At 45.5% G+C, this 25,241-nt stretch overlaps 1 protein-coding gene and 1 long non-coding RNA gene across 4 annotated transcripts in view; one reads left to right on the top strand and one right to left on the bottom strand.

Moving 5' to 3' along the window:
- Positions 1 to 10,186: 10,186 nt before the first annotated feature.
- Positions 10,187 to 17,123, bottom strand: IL10 (interleukin 10). 3 transcript variants are annotated; one of them, XM_002809541.4, is made up of 7 exons: positions 16,921 to 17,111; positions 15,894 to 16,031; positions 14,866 to 15,139; positions 13,949 to 14,008; positions 13,500 to 13,652; positions 12,419 to 12,484; positions 10,187 to 11,319 (listed from the first exon to the last, which is right to left on the bottom strand). In XM_002809541.4, exons 3-7 carry the CDS (start codon positions 15,028 to 15,030, stop codon positions 11,227 to 11,229), a joined length of 537 nt encoding a protein of 178 aa, XP_002809587.2. In that variant the 5' UTR covers positions 15,031 to 15,139; positions 15,894 to 16,031; positions 16,921 to 17,111; the 3' UTR covers positions 10,187 to 11,226. The 3 variants fall into 3 exon arrangements, with proteins under 3 accessions (XP_002809587.2, XP_063581602.1, XP_063581612.1); XM_063725532.1 differs by having other exon boundaries at positions 14,866 to 16,031; positions 16,921 to 17,123; XM_063725542.1 differs by lacking the exon at positions 16,921 to 17,111 and having other exon boundaries at positions 14,866 to 16,669.
- LOC129048124 (uncharacterized) overlaps positions 13,583 to 25,241 on the top strand; it is a 59,021-nt gene continuing 47,362 nt past the window's right edge. Inside the window, exon 1 of the long non-coding RNA XR_008510213.1 lies at positions 13,583 to 13,671. This is a non-coding gene — a long non-coding RNA (uncharacterized LOC129048124). The remainder of the gene's footprint in view (positions 13,672 to 25,241) is intronic.

Raw genomic sequence — 25,241 nt, 5'->3', positions numbered from 1 at the left:
GAATATTCTGAGAATTACCAAAATGTGACACAGAGACACAAAGTGAGCACATGCTGTTGGAAAAATAGTGTCGATAGACTTGCTTGTCATGGATTGCCACGAACCTTCAATTTATGAGAAAACCCTGCATTATCTACAAAGCACAATAAAGTGAAGTGTAATAAAATGAGGTACCCTTGTACTCTCAATTCCTCCTCCTTGTCTTTTTGTTATACTCATGGGGCAAAACAATTCTGCCTTCTATGTATTGCTCCTCAAGCTGCCAAAAGAATCCTGAGAAAAATGATACAGTCTGGCAGACCATTTCAATTCATGATCACCTACCTCAACTGGGCTCAACACTGCCTGGGAGTCTACTACATTTCTCTAGAGTCGTTTGTCTTCCGTATCTCTGCAAACATCATTTCAAACCTTTGTTTCTCTCCTTAAACTGCCCTGCATTCTCTCCTTATTCGTTCTCTTAAGAGTAAATATAAGTCATCTGATGAAATTAACCTCAACTTCCTGCCAACGATTCTTCAAACCAACCTGCTTCTGTACCCACCGTCTCTACTTTCTTCCTGTTATTATTCAGAGGAGGTGCCCTCTTCATTTCAAAGGTAGTTCTTTCCTCTGCTTGCATCCCACCCCGTCCTGCTTTCTGAGTAACCTGACTTCATCAGTTCTCCCATCTCACTCTTCTGTCTTCAACTTCTTCTCCTCCCCTGGCCCAATGTCTTGAAACCGTTGTCCACATTTGTCATCCCATTATTATTATTTGAGATGGAGTCTTGCTCTGTCACCCAGGCTGGAGTGCAATGGCATGATCTTGGCTCACTGCAACCTCCGCCTCTCTGGTTCAAGTGATTCTCCCACCTCAGCCTCCCGAGTAGCTAGGATTACAGGCGTGCACCACCACGCCCGACTAAATTTTGTATTTTTAGTAGAGATGGGGTTTCTTCATGTTGGCCAGGCTGGCTGATCTTGAACTTCTGACCTCAGATGATCTGCCTGTCTTGGCCTCCCAAAGTGCTGGGATTGAAGGTGTAAGCCACCATGCTGGTATTGCAGGCATGAGCCACCCCATTTTTTCACCTCCTATTTCATGTGCAACCATCTGTCTTCCATCCCTACCGCTCTACATCCCTACAGCTCTACATCCTTACAGCTGTTCTTGATAAAATCAACAGTGCCTTCATGTGTTCCATGCACTAGGGGCTCTTTTGTCTTGATTTTACTTGACTTTTTGATAGCATTTGATCCAGCTCACCATTGTCTTTCTCGAAATGGTTTCTTTCCTTGTCCTCAGGGATGCCACTCTCTTCTGGTGTTTCTTTTTATCGCTCAGGCCACTCTTTAATGAGTTCCTTTGACAGCTTCTCCTGCTCTGGCTTATGAATATCTGGGTTCTTCGGAGCTTGGTTCTGGGCTCTCTTCTCTTCCATTCTGCACTGTTTTCCCTTGGTAATCTTACCCACTCCCATGATTTTACTCACCATCTTTGTATCAATGACCCCCACATAGTGATTTCCAGACTCAATCTTGATGTCCATCTGATCACTTGTATATTTTCACTTAAAGTCTCAGAGGCACCTCCAACTCAGCAGGGCCAGTGTAGACCAGATCACCTTCCCCTTCAAACCTGCTGCTTCTCAACCCAACTGCTCAGACCAGAGATGAGGTTCATCTTGGCCGTCGCCCACTCTCACCATTCTGACCTAAATAATTGCAGACTATTTGAAACGTTGCACTTCTCTGAATTCCTGTTTATTACCACCTTAGTCCAGACCACAATTTCTTCCTGTCTGGACTGGAAGTAAATGGCTCCTAAATGGTCTCATACAGAAGGTATATATTATGTTCTCTGTTTAATAGCCTTCAATGGCTTCCCTTTGCTCTTAGAGTCTAAATTTTTGACCATGGCCTACCATCCCTGAATGATCAGACCCATGCCCGCTTCTTCAAGCTCATCTTAAATCTCTCCCCATCACATATAATGTCCCTTACTCTCTGTGATTCATCTTTTAGTTTCTCAAAGAGTTTAAGTTTCTTCTTGCCTCAGGGCCTCAGAACATGAGATGGGATAGAGAAGTCAGAGAGCTGTGAAGAGAGCCCAGGGTCCAGCTGGGTCGTGAATTGGTACAAATCTACTTTTGCTCCAGAGATAAACCCCTTCTCCCCCATTCTTTGCTGTTCTTAGTGGTCTTTAAATCTGCAAAATGCTCTGCTTCTTATCACCTCTCTCTTCATTGGGCCAGCTCCTGCTCATCCTTCATGTCCAGTTGAATGTTACCATCTCATGAAAGCATCCCCTAGCCCTGAGTCTAGGTTAGTTGCTTTCTTAAATCTCACACTTCTAATTAATAGAAATAATCATGATTATAATAACATTATATAGTTAACTTTATAGTATCTGTTTCCTCAACTAGCTATTAAATCCATGTAGCTGGAGCCAGGATTGGTGGGAGGCTGAGGCAGGAGGATCACTTGCACCTAGGAGTTCAAATCCAGCCTAGGCAACATAGTGAGACCCCCATCTCTATTTAAAAAATTAAAAGAAATCCACGAGGGCAAGGATTATGTCTGTCTTATTCACTGCTTTTTCTTCGACACCCAGCATAATACCTAGAGCATAATAGGTTGTGAGTGAATAAGTGTGTATCTTGTAAAACCTCTGACTTGGCTTGCCTCCAAGCCAGAGGTTTGGAGACTCCTTTCCAAAAAAAAAAAAAGAAAAAGATGTAATAGATGACTGCCAAATAGAACTCTGATTGGCATGAGGCAAACTGTCTTTCCACACAAAGTGGATGACTCCATCTTTGCAGACTATGGAGAAGCAATCTGCTTCTGTTTCGATTTGGGTGTCATGATCATCAGACATGAATGTGGAGATTATTATGTAGGGAGATTGAATTAGTTACTTAATGCCACATACTGACCAAAGTTACTAATTCAGCCTTGGTGAAGAGTATATAATAGGGTCAGTTTGCGGAAATAGCATCCCACTTCCCTGAGTAACGCAGGAAGCCTTCTTTAAATAGGCATAAGATTCCGGGTTGTATACTGGACACACAATGAGCTCTGTTATGCAATGGCTTCATGACCTTGGAAAATATTTTTTTCTTGAATAATAGTAAGGGAGAATAGAATAGTTGGCTGAATTCTCATATTTCATATTGCTAGCAGATCAGCAGCAATGATGGAGAAAGCATATTTGAGCAAAGTCCAGTGCTGTAATCAAATAAGCTTTCTACATGGTTAATCTAATCTATACTTAATAGTATGTGTAGCTATTATTGCTCTAAACGGCAGTTAGGCATGTATGCTAAGCTGTTCACTGGATTTATAGAACTCTAGGGGCTGTAATTCATAATGTGTATTTTTTTACTTCACCAAGCCAAGCATTTCTGAGGTCACCTTCAGGAAACTGAAAGTAGACACTCAAAAACGGTTGCTTCCTTTCTTTCCCTTCCAAGTGCAGGGACAAACCATTTACTCTTTCCACCCAGAAATGGTGGATAGGGAGGCAGAAGGCATTGTAAGGAAAAGCCCAGGTCTATGATTGGTACAAGCTCAAGGCATGTCCAGCTATTTTCCATGGTGTTGACACCTATTGTTCCATCTGGTTGGATGGGAGCATTTTCCCAAATGTCTACGATAGAGCTGCTTTTATTAAGTATTTACTTTGTGCCAGGAGACTTTTATGTATTCAAGCTTTTATTTTTTCTGACGACACCTTGAAAGAGTAATTACTCTCTCCATGTTACAGAGGAGAATACCAAGCTAGGGAATATCTCAAGGTCATGTAGCTGACAAGTAAGTGGAAGCCTGGGCTCAGACTCCAGAGGCTGTGCATGTCACCCTGTGCTGTAGAGTCAGAGGTACGCTGTGTCACTTTCCTTAGGTCTTTTATGTCTCCCTTGTCCTCTCCAGCCAGGGTGCCAAGGAGGCCTCTGGAAGCTAAAGGCTCAATGGCAGCTCAATTCTGCTGGGGGAGGGAGCTGTTGATAATACACAGATAAATGGGAACTGCCTGGAAAATTAGGAGTGCAGATGCTGTAGACACAGGAATGAGTCCTGGAGGAGAAGTCCAGTGGGAATAGGCCTGGTGGACTGGAGGAGTCAGTGGCTGGAATGAGGAACTACAGGTTCAAACAGAATTTAGAGGTCATCTAGTTTAGTGGTTTTGAAGCTTTTAATTGAAGGACTGCTGCTATTAAATTTCTCCAGAGACTCTCTGTTTTAAAATGTTTTGGCTGCTTAAAAACTTTTTAAATAAATAATTCCATTTTCTGATTGCCTTAATCGAAGATGTAATAGATGGGCTGGGCATGGTAGCTCATACCTGTAATCCTAGCACTTTGGGAGGCTGAGGCAGGTGGATCTCTGGAGGCCAGGAGTTCAAGACCAGCCTGGCCAACATGGTGAAACCACATCTCTACTAAAAATACAAAAATTAGCTGGGCGCAGTGGCGGGCACCTGTAATCTCAGCTACTCAGGAGGCTGAGGCATAAGAATTGCTTGAACCTGGGAGGCAGAGGTTACAGTGAGCCGAGATCGTGCCACTGCACACTCCAGCCTGAGCGACAGAGCGAGACTCCTTGGCAAAAAAAAAAAAAAAAAAAAAAAAAAAAAGGAAAGAAAAGAAAAAGATGTAATAGATAACGGCCTAATAGAACTCTGATTGGCATGGGGCAAACTGTCTTTCCACACAAAGTGGATGACTCCATCCAGACAGGGAGAAGTGCTTTTTAATGAGCTTGTGCAGACTTCTGAGAGGAGGTATTGTTAAATGCACAATTTCCATGAGGCTTTTTCAAATTTTGGAAATTGCTCAGACTACCCATCCCCTGCTATAAGCGCTGTCACTCTTGTGGCCCCAGGGGCGATTGGCTCCACTGTAGTGGCCACAGGGGTGAATGGTTTTCCCCAAGGGAAACCATTGATTCAGACCTATTTTCTTATTTATTGTTGAGGAAACTGAGTCCCAGACAAGTTAAGTAAAATCTTTGAAGTCACCAAGTGAGTTAATGCCTGGAAGGGGTATTGAATAATGGAACCCATGTGTCACCTGGGACCCACTAGCCCCTGAAGATGTGCAATTGACTGGTTCATTCTGTAGCCATTTCTGTCGCTTATGAAAGTTGAAAGATCTTCCTATCATTTAAAATTCTGGGTTTATGTTCTTACAATTCAGTTCCCATTTCCTTGGAGTGTTATGTATGGTTTTCCCTAAATCGCCCCAGGACTAAAGCTGGTTCCCACATTCCACAGTTAAAACTACTCATATAAGTGTTTTGAGGGGGACACATGTCACAGAATGGGAAGTTTTTGCCACTGAACTAACTTGCCTTTCTCCTTTCCTTTCCTTTCTCTTTCTTTTCTTCCTTCCTTCCTTCCTTTCTTTCTTTTTCTTTCTTTCTTTCTTCCTTTGTTTCTTTCTTTCTTTCTCTCTTTCTTTCTTTCTCTTTCTTTCTTTCTTTTTCTTTTTCTTTCTCTCTTTCTTTCTCTTTCTTTCTTTCTTTCTTTCTTTCTTTCTTTCTTTCTTTCTTTCTTTCTTTCTTCCTTCCTTCCTTCCTTCCTTCCTTCCTTCCTTCCTTCCTTCCTTCTCTTTCTTTCTTTCATTCTCTTTCTTTCATTCTTTCTTTTTCTTTTTTCTTTTCTTTCTTTCTTTTTTTTTTTTAATTTCGCTTTTGTTGCCCAGGCTGGAGTGCAATGGCACGATCTTGGCTCACTGCAACCTCTGCCTCCCAGGTTCTAGCGATTCTCCTGTCTCAGCCTCATAAGTAGCTGGGACTACAGGCTCGCGCCTAACTATTTTTTTTTGTATTTTTAGTAGAGATGGGGTTTCATCACGTTGGCCAGACTGGTCTTGAACTCCTGAACTCAGGTGATCCACCCGCCTTGGCCTCCCAAAGTGCTGGGATTACAGGTGGGAGCCACGGCACCTGGCCTCTTCTTTCTTTTCATCTCTGATCTCTTCCCCTTCCTTCTGCCTTGTGCTTCACTCCCAGGTGGAAGAACCCATTCGCTTCTTCTCCAATTTCTGTCAGTGGCTGCATAGGTAACCACATTGTCATCACAGATTGCAGGGGCTTCTCACCGGTTCCACCTTCCTTACCTCCAAAGCCAGGATCACAGACAAACAGATTTTCATTCTCCACTGTTTTCCAAACTCAGGTGTAAGAGCACAGAGTAGACATGGAAGAGAGGAAATGGTTGCTTTTCTTAGAGAATAAAGGCTTGTTGAAAAAAAAATCCCATCAAAACCTCATCTCTGTGCTCCCTGTTCAAAACACATATGTACCTTCATACCTGAGATTTCATTTGGCAGTTATAGCAAACCTGGTATATTAGTCAGCTCAGGCTGCCATAGCAAAATACCACGGACTGGGTGGCTTAAACAACAGAAACTTGTTTTCTCACTGTTCTGGAGGCTGGGAAGTCCAAAATCAAGGTGCTGGCAAGGCAGGTTTCATTCTGAGTCCTCTTCTCTTGGCTTGGAGGTGGCCGTCATCTCACTGTGTGCTCACATGACCTCTTCTTTGAGCACACTTGGGGGTAGTGGGGGGAAGACAGCAAGCTCTCTAGTGTCTTTCTCATAAGGGCACTAATCTCATCCTGAGGGTCCCACCCTTATGACCTCATCTAACCCTACTCACCTTGAAAAGTTCCCCACTTCAAGTACCATCACATTGGGGGAAAGGGCTTTAAAATATGAATTTTGGTGAGACACAAACATTCAGGCCATAGCACCTGGGAAGACGTTTTGCTAGTATTCCAGATGAGAAACTAAGCCTTAGAGAAATAAATCTATTAGAGTGAGCCTATGAGAGAGGACTGAGGGTGGGAGTGTGCATGATGATGGCCTATCCAAGCACACTGAGGCCTACTCAACTCCTCCTCTTTTCCCTGCCAGCTCAAGAGCGCAAAACTATTTCTTCTAGATTCTTAGAAGGTTGTGATTGTTTTAAAATAGGTGCACAAATTCTTGGTCACTCCTTCCTTCAAAAGGCAGAATCTAATTCCTTTTCCCTTGAATGTGGGCTAGACTTACTGGTTCACTTCTAACAAACGGAATATAGCAGAAGTGATGGTGTGAGATTTCTGGAATTAGGTCATAAAATATACTGCAACTTTCTCCTTATTCTCTCTTGCATCATTGGGTATGGTGAGGACAGCTGCCATGTTGTGAGGACACTCAAGAAGCCCTATGAAGAGGAACCAAGGCCATCTGCCAACAGCCCTGTGAGTGTGCCGTGTTACTTACGAATCCGCTAGCCCAGTCAGGCCATTAGGTGACTGCAGCCCTGGCTGTCCTTCTGACAAAGCCTCATTAGAAATCCTGAGATGGAATTCCTAGTTGTCACTCCCAGGCTCCTGACTTACAGAAGCTGTGAGATAACAAATGAGTGTTGTTTTAAGCAGCTAAATTTTGAAGACAGCAATAGATAATTAATACAAAGAGAAAAGTATTTTATTCTATACTCAGTTCTCCATTCTCCATGTTACCCATGTGGCCAAGCCAGATTGACATTTCTCATGCTCCCAGACAGCCAGTGGGTCAAAGAAGAAATTAAAAGAGAAATTTAAAAACATCTTGAGACAAACAAAAGTGGATACACAACATACTATAAAACCTGTATCTTAATTTTTCATGATACAAACAGAATTATATTAGGAAAGAAGAATGATGCAGTAATTTACCTGTGAAAATCACTTTAGGAGTGTAGGATAATCATTAAGACCACGGACTGTCTTTTAATAGCTGGATGACCAAAGATAAATTATATAGCTTCTCTGGGTCTCATTTTCACTACATGAAAAAATGGAGATATTAATAGTGCCTTATAGTTTTACCTGATAATTAATGAGCTAATATATATCAAGTATTTAGCAAAGTAGCCAGCAAATGACTTTAGTCAATGTTCATATTGCCATTAACATAAATATCAGGTACACTGGAACAATTATACATACAAACAGATGATAAATTGGAAGTGCAGAGCCTATGTTTTCTCCCAGGTTAACCTGTGATCAACTCATGATTTAAAGAGCTGGGTTAATATGGTTGTTTAGAAACCCTGACTGTCAAATATGATCTACAGAACGTTAGATTATTAAATCCCAATAAAGCAAATGTAACAGAAAAAAATGACTATCAGCTTCCTCTTAGAGAAAACAGCAATAATGCCATCTTATTGCTACATAATACACACCAAATGGCTTAAAATAAGTGACTAGCTTAATAAACTGTAGTTGCTTAATAAATTGTAGCTATCATTAACATCTTATCAGCTGTACAGCTTTTTTTCAGCTTTTTTTCAGCTTTTTTTCAGGTGAGTTACTGTTTGTTTCAGATGCCCACTTCTCTCAAATGAAATGCCAGGCTCAAACTAAAGTCAGTATGCATTGCCTGGAAGGCTAATGGCCTAAGCTTTCCAGGCCAGGGGACTTGTGAACCCTGAAAATTTGAGACAGGTCTCAGTTAATTTAGAAAGTTTATTTTGCCAAGGTTGAGGACACATGCCCGTGACACAGCCTTGTGACACAGCCTCAGGAAATTCTGATGACATGTGCCCAAGGTGGTCGGGGCACAGTTTGGTTTTATACATTTTAGGGAGACATGAGACATCAATTAATATATGTAAGAAGTACATTGGTTCCATCCAGAAAGATGGGGACAACTCAAAGCAGGGAAGGGGCTTCCAGGTCACAGGTAGGTAAGAGACAAATGGTTGCATTCTTTTGAGTTTCTGATTCTTTTCCAAAGGAGGCTATCAGATATGCATCTATCTCAGGCAACAGAGGGATGACTTTGAATAGAATGGGAGGCAGGTTTGCCCTGAGTAGTTCCCAGCTTGACTTTTCCCTTTAGCTTGGTGATTTTGAGGCCCCAAGATTTTCCTTTCACAGACTCAGGATGTCTTCTTCAGTTCAGTATGGACAGCCTCAGAGTAGAGAGCTTCAGGCCCCCTCTCCTTATCTTCTGCTAACCTCCATTCTTACTCCTACCCTTTCATCTCAGAATTTTCGCTTTGATGTTTCCCACTTCCTTCCTATGGTTACTTTAACCGAAGTGAGTCAGGTCTTACTGAAAAACTGACCACAGCCTGTCCGCTCCCAGCCTTCCCCAGACAAGGGCTGCCCAGGCAGAGCGTGAGGGGGACTAGTGTTTACTCAGCCCATTTTTTCCCTCCTCTCTCCTCTAAGTCACGGGGCCTTGAGTAGGGCTTCCCCAGCCACCGTGCCCCTCCCAGCAGACCGCAGTCAGAAGCCAATCTCACATTTGTCTGGTGGCTCAGAGAGGGGACAGAAAGAGCAGCAGCTTATGTTCTTGGCTATCCTCTCAAGTGGACTAATTGGCTTATTTTCAACTCTGTTGGGTCCAGCCCTATTGCCTCTGATCTCAGCTCAGAGAGGATTTGGCGGGAGTTTTTGGTTGTGATGACCAATAACAACCAATTATATGCACTGCGACCATCTCCTAGTGCCAGAAGCCCTGTTAGCTCATTATCTTAATGCTCAGGATAACCCAGGCAACTCGTATTCACCCTAAAAACTTCCCCTGGCCGGGCGTGGTGGCTCACGCCTGTAATCCCAGCACTTTGAGAGGCTGAGGCGGGCGGATCACTTGAGGTGAGGAGTTCCTAACCAGCCTGGCCAACATGGTGAAACCCCATCTCTACTAAAAATGCAAAAAATTAGCCAGGCGTGGTGGCATGTGCCTGTAGTCCCAGCTACTTGGGAGGCTGAGGCAGGAGAATCACTTGAACCTGGGAGGCGGAAGTTGCAGTGAGCCAAGATCATGCCATTGCACTCCAGCCTGGAGACAGGGCAAGACTCCGTCTCGAAAAGCAAAAACAAAAACAAAAACAACCTCCAAAAAACCTTCCCCTGTTTACCTTTCTAATTTTGGTACCTACAGAATCTCCTCCTTAGCCTTGAAAATCAGCATGATCTTTAAGGATTTAGGAGCAAATCTTTAAAGGATTGAGTTGTGGGAAGACCATGGTGTCTTTGCTATTGGCTTTTGCAGTGAGAATAGCTTTTTCTCTGATCAGGTTTGGAGCCTTCCCTCTCTCCTGGGAGGGGGTAGCTGGCTTCCTTTCTCTGAAATGCAGAATTCATTCACCCACTCTTTTTTGTCTTGGGAGCTTTGAGAGAACAATTTTAGTCAGACAAGAGTCAACTGACACCAGAACATGATGTGAATAAGATACATTTATTTATTCAAAATTAAAATCTGCTATGAAGACAGACAAACAATGTAACATTCCCAGAGGAATTGAATAAATTCTAGTTAAAACTGAGTTCTATTAGAACCAAATTTATTTTTATTTTTATTTTTATTTTTTGAGACAGAGTCTTGCTCTGTCACCCAGGCTGGAGTACAGTGGCTTGATAGCAGCTCACTGCAACCTCCGCCTCCCGGGTTCAAGAAATTCTCTTGCCTCAGCCTCCCAAGTAGCTGGGATTACAGGTGTGCACCACCACGCCCAGCTAATTTTTGTATTTTTAGTAGAGACGGGGTTTCACCATGTTGACCAGGCTGGTTAGGAACTCCTGACCTCAAGTGATCCACCTGCCTCAGCCTCCCAAAGTGCTGGGATTACAGGCGTGAGCCACCGCGCCCAGCCTAGAACCAAATTTAGGTTGTTATAAATAACAAGCTGGCCACAGCTTTCAAGAATGAAGTGGCTGGGGAATGAGGTTAGGGGAATCCCTCCGAGCCACTGGAAGGTGAATTAATCATCAAAGGGGCTCCCTGGTTTCTCTTCCTAAGAGTATTTGTAGCAATTAGAAAGCCCCAAGCCCAGAGACAAGATAAATTAGAGGGAGGTCAGGGAAAACAGCTCAACAGCTAGAAAGCGTGGTCAGGCTTGGAATGGAAGCTTCTGTTGGCTCCCCAAAGAACAGTTTTTTTTCTCCCTTATGTAACTTATAATTTATCTTAAAACACTCAAATACCATAGTGTGTCACCCTATGGAAACAGCTTAAAAACAGGTGAAAATAATAAATATTGAAAAAAATTATAATATTGGGCTTCTTTCTAAATCGTTCACAGAGAAGCTCAGTAAATAAATAGAAATGGGGGTTGAGGTATCAGAGGTAATAAATATTCTATGAAAGAGGTACAATAAGGTTTCCCAAGGGGCTGGGTCAGCTATCCCAGAACCCCAGATCCGATTTTGGAGACCTCTAATTTATGTCCTAGAGTCTATAGAGTCGCCACCCTGATGTCTCAGTTTCGTATCTTCATTGTCATGTAGGCTTCTATGTAGTTGATGAAGATGTCAAACTCGCTCATGGCTTTGTAGATGCCTTTCTCTTGGAGCTGTGCAGAGAGATAAGAAACATTCAGTTAAAATCCCTTCTGGGGACTAAATAGGCTCCCCTCCCCCATGCTCATGGATGAGCATGACCTTGAGTGCAGAGGCTGCTTGTTCTCCCTCACGCTGGGAAGTAAAGCAGAGGATAAGCCTAGCTGCCTTGGGAAAGGCTGTGCATTGACCTTCATCTCCTCCAGGCCTCCCCCTAGCAAGGGGAGCATTCATTTTGCAAAGCACTGTCTTCAAAATGATGCCTTTTCAACAATTTTAAAGGTCACGTATTCACATGATGATTATGCAGAGTTTGATGAAAAGACATTAGAGGAAGCACTTCGACAGCAAGATGGTGAGAGGAGAGGAGGGAGCCTTTTAAATGTCTGTGTTCTCCCACCAACACACAGAGCAGGCCCTGCCCTGCCGCCCTGACCTACTATGAGAAATTCACACCCCCTGATGTTGGCACTCTGTGCAGTGTCTGTCCCCAGCCCACGAGGAGGACATAGGCCGCATGGTTTCTGGGAAATCAGACTGAAAAAGTTCATGCACAGTTGGAAGTGTGAAACCCCATTTCGTTTGGGAACTGACATTCTCAGGCACCTCGGCAGGTGCGAAGGGCAGATGGAAAGTGGGCTTGAACCAACTCCAGGTAAGTGAGAATCCAGCTTCCTGCTCATTCTGAGTTCTGGGGAGTCTGGGCTGAACCCCCAGGTGTATTTGTATGTGCACATTTATGTGCCAGCTTCCTGCACGTGTGGGTTCAGCCTAGATTCCCAACAAGCTACTTTCTGTACTTTCTGTTTCCTTTGTCACTCTCCCCAGCACACAGCTCACTGTGTTCACAGGCTGGCTGGCCAGCCTAACCCGCAAGCCTGCAAAGGCAGTGAGCAGTCATTTAGAAACCCCCAAAGACACTTAACAGAAAACAAATACAATCAAGGCAGCAGCTCCTCACTGGTTGAGCAGGTCATACCATCTGTCAGGTTCCCACACTCTCTCCAATGAAGGATGGGGCCTATTGAGTCCCCACCACCTTCCACGCTTTGGCGTTGGGGAGTGGGCATGGGCTGTGCTCTGCAGACCCTCTCTGCCACCATCCAAGCTCACCTTATTAAAGGCATTCTTCACCTGCTGCACGGCCTTGCTCTTGTTTTCACAGGGAAGAAATCGATGCTGTGGAAGAAAAGAGAAAGTGTTGGTGATCCTGGCTCCCAGCTCCATGTCCATCACACTTGGGGGACAAGCTGGTGGCATCATGAGGAGGCCAGATTTATCCAAATGCCTCGCCTCACAGCTCCCAGAGAGAACTGAGCCCTGCTTCCATGGCCCTGGGAGTTAAAAGTATTTCTCCAGGACTCACTTCAAGATGTTTGCAAGGCTTGGATGACAACCCAGGTCTTGGGATTCCTTCCTCCCCCAGAACTCTACAGTATCTCCTGCAGTGCTGAGCAAGGCATTCTTCAGCCTGTCCTTTTCTGCCTCTCTAACCTGTCCCTCCCCATCAGTCACAGCCACTGAGGACCACTTCTAAGCATCTGAGTAGGGAAGCTATTGGGACCAAACCCTTCACATAGCCCTGTCCTACAAATAGACACCAACTGATTTTCCAATATTGGTGACAGAACAGGGGAAACCATTAGTAGTGACGGCATCATTTCAGTTGGAGAAATAAATTACCTGGAAGAATTACTCATAGACACTAGCCTGGGGATGAATAGTCCCCTTGTCCCTTCTAAAATGCCAGGGGAAATCCTGTCAGTCAATTGGGCCCTTCTTAGAGCTTTGCTTTCAAAACATTGAGATTAAAAGAGGTGAATGATATTTCCTCTGCTTGGGAACCTTAGCTCCCGGCCCAGGGTCTAGTTACAAAGAGGCAGTGGAGGCCTGACTGAAGCTCTGGGCTCCTTTCATGAAGAGAGAGGGGAGTAGTTAATAACCCACAAATGACTCACAAATAACAGGAAAGCTGCCTTTTGCAAATTTCACATGTAAATGCCTAGCAGCCACCCCCAACGCCTGCTCAAAGAGAAATGAGCAAGAGATCTGACTCCAGGAGTCTTTCCTCATTTACAGCTAGCTCTGCCAGTCTGTGTCTTTGCTGTGTCTCTGAATGTGAGTGTCCCTGCTGGTCTGTAGGAGATGGTATTTTGGGGGCAGCTGCAAGGGAAAGAACTGATCTACTACTTACACAGCGCCGCAGCCTCAGCCTGAGGGTCTTCAGGTTCTCCCCCAGGGAGTTCACATGCTCCTTGATGTCTGGGTCTTGGTTCTCAGCTTGGGGCATCACCTCCTCCAGGTAAAACTGGATCATCTCAGACAAGGCTTGGCAACCCAGGTAACCCTAAGGGAAGGAGCCAAAGGTGAGTGAGAGATTGGTGGAGGTGGCTGGGAGGAGGGGCTGCTGCAACTAGCTTGAGAGGACAGCTTGGTTCCAGCGATCCTCCTTCACCAGAAGCCTCCCCCAAGGGACTGAGCCCTTTGTAAACCCTCTGGCTGCTGGATGTGCTGAGTTAACATCTTCCCACTTCTCCTTTTCAAAGCGAAGGAAACAGACCCAATTCCCTGCAATCAGGAAGCAGAGCCTCCCTTCCCTTAATCATGCTGCACACTCCCCCAGCACCCCACCCCTGCTCTCACCTTAAAGTCCTCCAGCAAGGACTCCTTTAACAACAAGTTGTCCAGCTGATCCTTCATTTGCTGCAGGAAGAACAAAAGGAGAATGAACTTGAGGTTTGGGGAAATAACTGAAATGCGGTCTTTTTGATGCCCTTTCATTTAGAGATTTTTTTTTTTTAAATCAAATTGGCTCTGGCCCAAAAAATCAAAAGGGGAGTTTTAAAAACAGAGGATTCAACAGTGATGGGACCGTCACTTAAATCAGGTCCTCCTCCTCAGAGTCAAGTTATTTAAAAAATCTGGCCGATTTTGAAGGGAAAGCAGAAGCTTGACTCAGTCCTGGTCTTCTTTCTGCGGAGCTACATTTGGCTTTAAGGGACACTTATGTCAACCCTTCGGTGCCTTGAGCCCCCTTTCATGTCCTGTTCTCTGATTTTCTTTCTCCCCACTGTAGACATCCAGTTTAGCTTGGAAAGATCCCAGGGATTAAGAAGCTCCTTCTGATGCAGGTTTCCCTCATGTAGAGTGCTTCCCCAAACCACTGGTCTTTCAGGTCTGGAAACGCTCTAAGCAGAGGCAATTTAAGTTTCCCTGCTGCAAGACATGGGGAGCATCTTCACCTCGAATCAGACCTTTCTTTACTTCTCTTAGCCAATAAAGTATAGAGCTCCAGCAGGATCTTATAAGTTTCTCAGCATGAGAGAGAACGCATTTACTTTATAAGGCAGCTTTTCCTGCACATTTACTGTATCATCTGGCTTAGCTTAACTCACCAAACCCATGGCTTGATCTAGGATTCTCTTAAGAATTTAAGTTTGGGGGAACAGGTGTTGGGGATGGAGGTAGAGGCACAGGAGGAGGGTTCTTATAGCTCCAGGAGAATGCCTAGTTCAGGCAGTCCCAGGAAGAGAGAAAGGACAGGAAGGAATCATACTCACAAAGAAAGTCTTCACTCTGCTGAAGGCATCTCGGAGATCTCGAAGCATGTTAGGCAGGTTGCCTGGGAAGTGGGTGCAGCTGTTCTCAGACTGGGTGCCCTGGCCTGAGCCGGCCCTCACGCCAGTCAGGAGGACCAGGCAACAGAGCAGTGCTGAGCTGTGCATGCCTTCTTTTGCAAGTCTGTCTTGTGGTTTGGTTTTGCAAGAGCAAGCCCCTGATGTGTAGACCTTCACCTCTCTGTCCCCCTTTTATATTGTAAGCTCAGGGAGGCCTCTTCATTCATTAAAAAGCCACAATCAAGGTTTCCCGGCACAGGATTTTTTCTGCTTAGAGCTCCTCCTTCTCTAACCTCTCTAATAAACTTAGTTTTCAATTTTTGCATCGTAAGCAAAAATGATTGGTTGAACATGAACTTCTGCATCACAGCTATTTTTAGGATGGGCTACCTCTCTTAGAATAATTTTTTAGCTTCTCAATTAAAAAAACTTGATTTCCTGGGGAGAACAGCTGTTCTGTGCGCAGAGGCCCACAGTTGTGGGTTCCCATTCGCGTGTTCCTAGGTCACAGTGACGTGGACAAATTGCCCATTCCAGAATACAATGGGATTGAGAAATAATTGGGTCCCCCCAACCTGGGATGAATACCCAAGACTTCTCCTTGCTAACTTAGGCTGTCACCTTAGGTCTCTGGGCCTTAGTTTCCCCAAGTAAAAATGAGGGGGTGGGCTAAATATCCTCAAAGTTCCCAAGCAGCCCTTCCATTTTACTTTCCAGAGACTGGCTTCCTACAGGACAGGCAGGGTCACAGGATATGTTCCAGGCTCCTTTACCCCGATTTCATTTGGATTCTCAGGCACATGTTTCCACCTCTTCAGCTGTCCCCCACCCCAACTGTGCTTGGGGGAAGTGGGTAAGAGTAGTCTGCACTTGCTGAAAGCTTCTTATATGCTAGTCAGGTAGTACTCACCATGACCCCTACCATCTCTATTTTATAGTAAGCAAACTGAGGCACAGAGATGTTACATCACCTGTACAAGGGTACACCAGTGCCAACTGAGAATTTGGTTCCCTCACCCTACTGTACACCATCTCTAGCATGTAGAATGAAACCTTGGATTAAATTGGCCTTACAGTTTCTTTTAGTTGTAAGCTTCCGTGGCTGGAGTCTAAAGTTTAAAAGATGGGGAGGAAGAAGTTGAAATAACAAGGAAAAGAAGTCAGGATTCCATGGAGGCTGGATAGGAGGTCCCTTACTTTCCTCTTACCTATCCCTACTTCCCCTTCCCAAAGAAGCTTTAGTAGTATTGTCTTGGATTTGTGTGTGTGTGTGTGTGTGTGTACAAGGTAAGGGGAGCCAGTTGGGTTGCGGTGAGGAGTGTTGCTCTACCTGGGGAAGGACCAGGGCAGTGACATCAGGACTTCTTCAGATATCTGGAAAGTCTCTGGGGATCCTTTGATTGAGCCTTCACCTTTCCCTTCCACAGGGGCTTCGCCTGCCATTCCAGTTTAGACTGTAACTGGGAGGAACACTGGCCTAGGTGCAGGAGGCCTGGGCTCTGCCTTGGCCCTGTCACTCTATACTCAGGGAAAATCACTCATCCTCCCTGTGTCTGTTTTTCATCTGTCCCAACAGGGCAATAGCACCTGTCCTCCTTCCTGCCAGGGAGCACTCAGCTTAAGTAGCCATGGACCCAGATGGAGGGCATTTCCAGTGTTCTGCTAGTTCTTCACCTTTCTGCATCAGCAATGGGACACCTCCAGTGGCAGCAGGTTCTGAGCTTGCTGCACTAGAGAAGGTCACTCACTGCAAGGGGTGCAAACACCTTGAGGCCCAGCCAGCGTGGAGTGAGTGGGAGGGAGGGATGAAAGGGCCCAGGCCCACCCTGTGGATGTCCCTGCTATGTGACCTATGGATCAGGGTCAGGGGACTGTGGTGTCTCTTCCCAACTCTTCAGGGAGTGTCAATGTAGAAACCTAAGAATCAGGAAGTGAGAAAGAGCCTGCTAGAAACTAGTATGGAGCTAACTCAGAACTTACTGGTCCCGCCAGACTTACACTGGCTTAAGGGTTCTGTCTGAGTTCTGCTGCCAGGAAGCAGAGAGGAGGGGACCAGGACCTGGGTTTCCCCTGCTTGCACCTTTCTCCTTCCTCCGTGGCTCCTGGGTTTTCTGGGCTGTGTCTGTGTTAGCCTGCAGGGCTAACCCCCTTTCTGAGCTGGGTGTTCCAGAAGTGGACTCAGCATAGACACCAGGCAGGCCAGGGGTTCTGAACTCTGGGTGAGGCTGTGAACCCCTCCTTCCTTTGTTTCCCATCATGCCCTGTGCTTACCTCACTAGGAAACCTACAACCCTACGTGGTTGTCATTCATGTACACACCATGCCTTGCCGAATCAGCTTTGAGCTCCCTGAAACAGGTCATTGTTTTATTAATCTTTGCGTACTTGGTACTTAGCACTGAGTCTGGCCCGTGGAAGGTATCAGCTATACTTGGGATGGGCACAGAAGAGTGCCCTGTGAGCCTGGAAGGTGCGAGGCTAAGGAGGTGGTCTGGGCACAGGTAAGCATTCAGAAGGAGAGGGAGAGCGACTCAGGGAGGCAGGCAGCCTCCCTTCAATTTTCCTATATGAGATGTGTGTGTAAATACATACACACACACACACACACAAAATGTCAGGGAGAAGGGAGGTGTGTAAAAGCCATTTGTACCTTTCTTTCATCTATAATCTATTAAATAGGGTTGAGGTTAGGATCTGACTTCTTTTTTTTTTTTTGAGACGGAGTCTCGCTCTGTTGCCCAGGCTGGAGTGCAGTGGTATGATCTCAGCTCACTGTAAGCTCTGCCTCCTGAGTTCAAGCCATTCTCCTGCCTCAGCCTCCCAAGTAGCTGGGACTACAGGCGCCCACCACCACGCCCGGCTAATTTTTTTTTTTTTTTTTTGTATTTTTAGTAGAGATGGGGTTTTACCATGTTAACCAGGATGGTCTCGATCTCCTGACCTCGTGATCCGCCCGCCTCAGCCTCCCAAAGTGCTGAGATTACAGGCGTGAGCCACTGTGCCTGGCCTGGATCTGACTTCTTTATTTGTTCTGAAATGTGTAGCTAATTATCTCAAGCCACTTGCTGAAGAGTTGATTCTTTCCCCATTGATTTGAAACTACTATCCACTCTCATTTCAAAATTTCAGAATTTAAGTGGTTGGAGAGAACCATAGGCAAGTTCCCTGGTGCAAGTCCTCATTTAGCATATGGAGATAACAGCTTCTCCATCAATATGTCCCATAGTATTGCTGTCAAGAGATAGATATGAACATTTGAATAAAGACCCTGTGCCCTTATATTGACAAAGCAACAAGAACAACAAACAAGACTCCTATTTCTCAAGTTTTTGAAGATATCTGTTCATCTGAAAAGTCACTGGGGTCCACGGGGAAAAGTTCCAAGCCCATAGGTCATGTCTGAGACATGAATGCCAACACTCACATGTGAGGAGATTTGGGTTTGGATTTTGGTACAAAGCAAGAGCCCATGCAGAGAGGGAAGTGAGAAGGCAGGCACCTATGGATGGTTAGAATGTCAGTCTGGGCACAATTTAGTCCTGTGAATTTCAAGAGGACACAAATGCCACTCTCACACTGTGAGCTTCTTGAGGCCAAAAGGCCTGGGTCCAGTTTGCCCTCAAGCCCAGATGCATAGTAGGCATCTAATCAATGCTTATTACACTGATTTTAAATGAATTTTTCCAGTGGGGGACATACTGGGAAATCAGAAGGTTGTGGGAAGGGGAATACCTCTCTTCTTCCATCCCTGCTCCAATATATTCTCTCATTTCTGTATTTAGCGGCTAATGAAGGAAAACCTGAGTAAGCATGGCTTTTAAAAAAGGGGATTTTATTTTATTTTCTGTCTCACTCATCAAGAAGCCCAAAGCAGGCACCTAGATGTCATCCAGGACCCGTTTTTTCTGCGTTCTTGTTCTCCTAACCTTTGTTGCAAGGAGATAGGAGAGATAGGGGGTGGTAAAGTCCAAAGTTTTAAAGGCACACCAACCCAGGAGACCCTAATAATCTTTTTAGGAAGCTGCGCCCAGTAAGTTTCACCACTTTAGCTGCAAAGGAATCTGGGCAGGCAAGAACTGCTGGGGTGTGTGTGTGTGTGTGTGTGTGTGCGCTTATGCAAATAGATTTTGGAGGGTGCTTTCTACAGTTCACAAGATCTTATGAAGAATCTGCCTCCTGTTAGAGCAGTCATTGGCCAACCTTCCCAACAGCACTTGGGCTTTCCCGTTGAGAGCGGGGACTGAGAGACAGGACTAGCTGGATTTCCTAGGCCAACTAAGAATCCCTAAGCCTAGCTGGGAAGGTGACCGCCTCCACCTTTAAACACGGGGCTTGCAACTTAGCTCACACCCGACCAATCAGGTAGTAAAGAGCGCTCACTAAAATGCTAATTAGGCAAAAACAGGAGGTAAAGAAATGGCCAATCATCTATTACCTGAGAGCACAGCGGGAGGGACAATGATCGGGACATAAACCCGGGCATTTCAGCCGGCAATGGCTACCCTCTTGGGGTCCCTTCCCTTTGTATGGGAGCTCTGTTTTCACTGTATTAAATCTTGCAACTACAAAAAAAAAAAAAAAAAAAAAATCTGCCTCCCTTGTCGGGCACGGTGGCTCAGGCCTGTAATCCCAACACTTTGGGAGGCCGAGGTGGGCGGATCACGAGGTCAGGAGATCAAGACCACCCTAGCTAACACGGTGAAACCCTGCCTCTACTAAAAATAGAAAAAATTAGCTGGCCGTGGTGGCAGGTGCCTGTAGTCCCAGCTACTCGGGAGGCTGAGGCAGGAGAATGGCGTGAACCTGGGAGGCGGAGCTTGCAGTGAGCCGAGATCGCGCCACTGCACTCCAGCCTGGGTGACAGAGCAAGACTCCGTCTCAAAAAAAAAAAAAAAAAAAAAATTTAGCCAGGTGTGGTGGTGGGCGCCTGTAGTCCCAGCTACTTGGGAGGCTGAGGCAGGAGAATGGCGTGAACCCGGGAGGCGGAGGTTGCAGTGAGCCGAGATCGCGCCACTGCACTCCAGCCTGGGCAACAGAGCGAGACTCCATCTCAAAAAAAAAAAAAAAAAAAAGAATCAGCCTCCCAGCTACTCTCATGCTAAGCAAAATGGCAGCCTTCTTGGTGTAGTTACCCCATGCCTTACTGCAATTCTGCAGCTCAAACCCAAGAGTGGGGAGCAGGCTAGGAGCCCTGTGAGGGTGGCTCTGGAGCTGCAGAGGGAAGGTTCAGGGATCCGGGCTTGCTGGACTCTGGGTTTAGACAGCTTGTTGGGCAATAGGGTCAGCCGGCAGAGAGCAGGCAGGCTGATGATGCAGGCAGAGAAGGTGAGACTGTGCCCATCTTGGGGATGGGTGACAACTGTCCTGATGAAGAAGCCCCTCCGGGCTTGACTCCTATTTGCCATCAGTAGTTATTTTTTAAGGCTGATAATGGGAGTTTCATTTCTTCTTATCCAGGACATTTAGTGTGTAAAATAGCTTTGCCAGCTTGAAATTTCTAGTATTCCCTTGAATAACCTTCCTCAGCTCCTAGGACAGAGGCTTCCTCGGAAGCTGTGCTGCAGCAGACCCCATGCATATCACACACCCAAAGTGTGGCCAGTTTGGGGTGCAAGGGGACAGGAGTCTGTGAGCACTGTATTCCTCTGGGCTCTCCTGACATTGGCTTTGATCGTGTCTGGGGTACTTCAGAATAAACGCCTGGTGGGCCAGAAGTTTAGGAGGAGCCCAGGCTGGGGCTGGCCCTTAGGTGGAATGGAACAAGGGTTATGCAAACCGGATTAAGCGCCCTTCCGAGGATCATGGCTGGCAGACACTGCAAACCACAGATGAGCGGAAGGGCTGATCTTTGGGCAGCCAATGTGGAATTCCCCTTTGTGCAACTGTGGCACCAAATCAGGCAATTTGGATTTTCCTTAGGGGATAGAAACTGTGCTCTGTAACTTGTCATATGAGAAATTTGGCTTATCAGGGACCAGGACACCAGGTGTTGGAGCCTTGGCCACCCAGAGGACCATAGTTGTTTCTGCTCTGTCTGCATGACTACCTAGGATAACTAGTGGGCTCCTGAGTGTGGGGCACAAATGGATTCTTTTAACTCCAGGACTGTCCCTCTGGTGGGATTTAGTTTGCTCCAGTCTCCACTGGATGGCTGGCACCTCCAACCCAACATATCCAAGCAGGGCTGGGTTTGTAGATAAGTGACTTCTGCAGTTACACAGGGTCCCATGACTAAAAAAGTCCTCCCCTTGCTCTGCTATCACCATCTTGAAATTCTCAATAACTGTTGAGCAGGGGATTCCACATTTTTATTTTGTACTGTCTTCCCCTGCCAATTTATGTAGTTGATTCTGTATCTGAGAGTAAAATCATCTCTCTCTGGTTTCACCTTCATCCAGTGCACCCTCGCTCAGTAAATGGAACTATCAATTAACTCTAGAAATGATTTGTTGGTCTCTCCCTCTTCCTTGCCAATCTATGTTCAATCTATCACCAGAACCTCCAGATTTTTCTTCATAAACATTTCTCTAATCTACTGATTTTTCTCCATTTCCATCATCACCAGCAATGACTGTCTGGTTCAAGCTACTATCTGTTGGTAGAAGAGCTGAGGCAGGACTGGCTTGTCTGTCGTAATATAAAAGAGTCTTGGGAGATGTCCGGGGTCCAGGGTCTAAAACCGCTCGTGGCCTTTGGAACACCAAGCTCTGTGCCAAAGGGTAGAAGGCTGCCCTGCTGCACCACAAATCTAAGCCCAGGGCATAAAATCCCTAGTGGCTTGGATGGAATGTGCACAGACTTGTTGGTTGCTCTCCCAGGCTCGTAAACATGCTCTCCATTATCTCGAGCAGCAGAGCATATTCTATATGTGTCAAAGAAAATGCTAAACCATTACAGCTATGCTTGATGCACCACTACCTTTCTATCCCCACATCCTCGCGCCCTCACCTGTTTACCCCACTTCTTCACCAACTGCTTCTTTGTTTGATCACCAATAAATAGTGCGGGCTCCCAGAGCTCGGGGCCTTTGCAGCCTCCATACTAGTGTTGGCCCCCTGGACCCACTTTATGCACCCTTAACTTGTCTTTTCTCATTCCTTTGACTCTGCTGGACTTTGTAGCCCCCATGGCCTGGTGTTGGGTCTGATCACCCCAACACTGTCTTATCTCTCCTGGACTCCAAAATAAATGCCAAATTGTTATTCTAATATCCATTTTCTAGATCATTCTCCATGTTGTAGCAAGAGTAATTATTTCCAAGCACCAATCTGATCATGAATCTGTTGCTACTTGAACCTTTCCATGGCTTCCCACTTTCCCTCTCTTGGTCAAATAAGGACTCATATTCTTAATGTTTTCTATAACTTCCTTTATCATCTGACACTGCCTATCTCTTCTGCTTCAACTTGCGGCACTCTCCACTTTCTACTTCCCTCTGCACTCCAGCCTCATTGACTTTCTTCTTCTTTTTTTTCAAATGATCCACATGCTCTCTCTTTTTTTTTTTTTTAAAGAGACAGGGTCTTGCTATGTTGCCCAGGCTGTTTTTGAACTCCTAGGCTCAAGTAATCCTCTTGCCTCAGCCTCCAAGTGGCTGGGCTTACATTGTACCAGCCACTATGCCCAGTGATTTATCCCCTCTCTCTCCTATCACAGTGCCTTTGCACATTTAGTTCTCCCTTCCTGCTCTCCTCCTGTCTTCATCCTTCAGCTCTCAGCTCAGATGTTCCTTCCTCAAATGAGTTCATCATTCCCCAGTCTAGGTCAGGCCCCCTGGGTGTATCTTCTCAGAACACCTTGCTCCCACCCCTCTATAGTATTTATGTCAGTTTGTAATTAGACATGTGGCTATGTGATCATTTGATTGATCTCTGTCTCTCTTGTTAGACTGTGACCACCTAGAGGGCAGGGCCTGTATCTGTTTTTGATGAGTGTTGTTTGCGCAGTACTCAGCATGGTTCTGGGCACATCCAAGGTTCTCACTAAATATTTGTTGGCTGACTGGGCGGCTGAGCATGTGCTTCCTAAATTTTTTGTAGTGCTGCATGGCTATATGTCTGTTGTTCTTCCATCTCTTATAAAGTAGAAGTAGAGAATGGATTCGTCTGAAGAAACCACTATCCTTACAAAGTATATGCCTATACCCATTATAGCCTTTCCAGTTTTTAAAAGAATTGATCTGATTACTAATTAGTGCCCTTCCAGGCAGATGTTAACTCCTCCATGGCTGCTGGAATGTTAAAATTCTGTAGGATGTCAGAAGAGGAGGGGGTCTTAGACATTATCAAATTCATGTGTCTTATTTTACAAATGGGCAAACAGAGGCCTAGAGAAGAAGACTTTCCCAGGTCCTAGAGGTAGTTAATGGCAAAGGTAGAATCTGAATTCTTTTTCAAATTAGTACCTAATTCCTTTACTCACGTAAGTATCAAATCACTCTGGGTTCTCTGGGCCTGCAGCAACAATTAGGGGCAGCTGTCTAAGATGTGTGCATCTTAGGTTGTGGTGGTAAGAAGTTGAAAGTCTGTGACAATACGTTTCCATCCATTGAACAGTTATGAATCTATTTTGTACTCCTTGGGTACCTTAAGTTTAGGAATTGGGGATGATAGTGAGGGTGGCTTAGATATTTTTGTCTTAGGGGAAGATTGCGAGCCTTGGAGTATTTTCAGACAGAATGGCGTTTCTATTTTGTCTCTGATCCATGAGTGGCACAGTGTTATAAAGCATAGTTTGCCCTGTCTTCCCACTGCAGTACCCCTACAGGAGCAACACCTTCCAGAAACCTTATAAAAGAGAGGAGAGGGGCCAGGTGCGGTGGCTCACACCTGTAATCCCAGCACTTTGGGAGGCCGAGACGGGCGGATCACTAGGTCAGTAGTTCAAGACCAGCCTGGCCAACATGGTGAAACCCTGTCTCTACTAAAAATACAAAAATTAGCTGGGCGTGGTGAGGCTGAGGCAGGAGAATCGCTTGAACCCAGGAGGCTGAGGCTGCAGTGAGCAGATATCACGCCACTGTGCTCCAGCCTGGGCAACAGAGTGAGACTCTGTCTCCAAAAAAAAAAAAAAAAAAAAGAGAGAGGAGAGAAAGTTGAGCACTTCCCATCATCTTGCCCATTCTGGTCCTTACCTCTAAAATGTGCCACTGACTCTCAATCCTCCCCATACTCCGTGTGTTTTGTGCATTTTGGATGCACAGTTGCATCACACTGAAGATGCAGGTGCTTCCTCCCATCCTGGATTCATGCTGCTTCCACTATGACTGTCATTTACATGTGCCCCTCTTAGCTCATAGACTAAGGAAGAAGGGAAAGGGAGTGGGTGCGAGCAACTGCGTCCAGCCTTGCCCTCAGTTCCCTAAGTCAGCTGCTGTTGGCAAACTATGTGGATCCAGGACCCCTTTACACTCTTCAAAGTTATTGAGAACCCCCAAAGAGCTTTCACTTATGTGGGTTATATATACATATATATATATTTATACATATATATATGTAAACATTTATCATATTAGAAAGTAAAACTGAGAAATTTTAAAAAATACCTCCTATGACATCATTTTGAAGTCATAAACAATAATAAACCCTTACATGTTAACATGGCATTTTTAAATGAGATGTAACTATTTTCCAAACCAAAACACATTTAGTGAGAAGAGTGGCATTGTTTTGCATTTTTTTCCAAGGCTTTTTAACCCTCTGGCTTGATAGAAGCAGGATCCTCACAACTGCTCCTACATGAGGTCTGTTGTAATACGCTGTTTTATTTGGAGCATAAGAATTTTCCTTTGGAAAAGGGAAGACCTCTCAGTGTTTCTCAGACCACCCTTAGAGAATGAATGCTGTAAGTGTTTCACAGAAATCTCTGGGTGAGGACAAGTAGGAGGAGAATGATCAAAGTGTGGCCTTGGAGGCAGGTGCAGAGGATGTACCCACAGGGCACCTGGTCTGGGTAGATAAGGGAGAAGCCCACTGCTGTCTTCTTTATTCAGAGTTTCCAAATAGCCAGGGTGGTCTTTCAGTTTAGCAGCTCCTGTGAGCCTCTCACATGTCACGGAAGCGACAGTGCCTCACAAGCGGTGTTTGTGGTTTCAAGTCAAAACCCATGGGAGTTCTGGGGTTGATTTGCCAGTGACCTGTCATTACTGTAAACCCCTTCTCCAAGGGGCCCCAGGCCTAGGACTAGGTTCTAGGGGCTGGGTGTGGTCAAGGGGCACAGAGCTGTTGGACAGGCTCTTCTGCAGGCTTATTTTGGGCTCTGCTTTCTTATTCTGCCTTTTATTCTCCTCTCTCCCTCCTCTTTAATTCTAAGGGGCATTAA

The sequence above is a fragment of the Pongo abelii genome, chromosome 1, assembly GCF_028885655.2.
Source record: "Pongo abelii isolate AG06213 chromosome 1, NHGRI_mPonAbe1-v2.0_pri, whole genome shotgun sequence".
In the NCBI taxonomy this organism is placed as follows: Eukaryota; Metazoa; Chordata; class Mammalia; order Primates; family Hominidae; genus Pongo; species Pongo abelii.
This window is presented reverse-complemented; position numbering and strand designations above follow the sequence as displayed.

Coding starts and splice junctions, on each gene's coding strand:
- IL10 (XM_063725532.1), bottom strand. CDS start 15,030: ATGCACAGCTCAGCACTGCTCTGTTGCCTGGTCCTCCTGACTGGCGTG. Junction 13,653..13,948: donor CCTTGCTGGAGGACTTTAAG/GTGAGAGCAGGG, acceptor TCCTTCCCTTAG/GGTTACCTGGGTTGCCAAGC. Junction 11,320..12,418: donor TGAAGAATGCCTTTAATAAG/GTGAGCTTGGAT, acceptor CTCTCTGCACAG/CTCCAAGAGAAAGGCATCTA.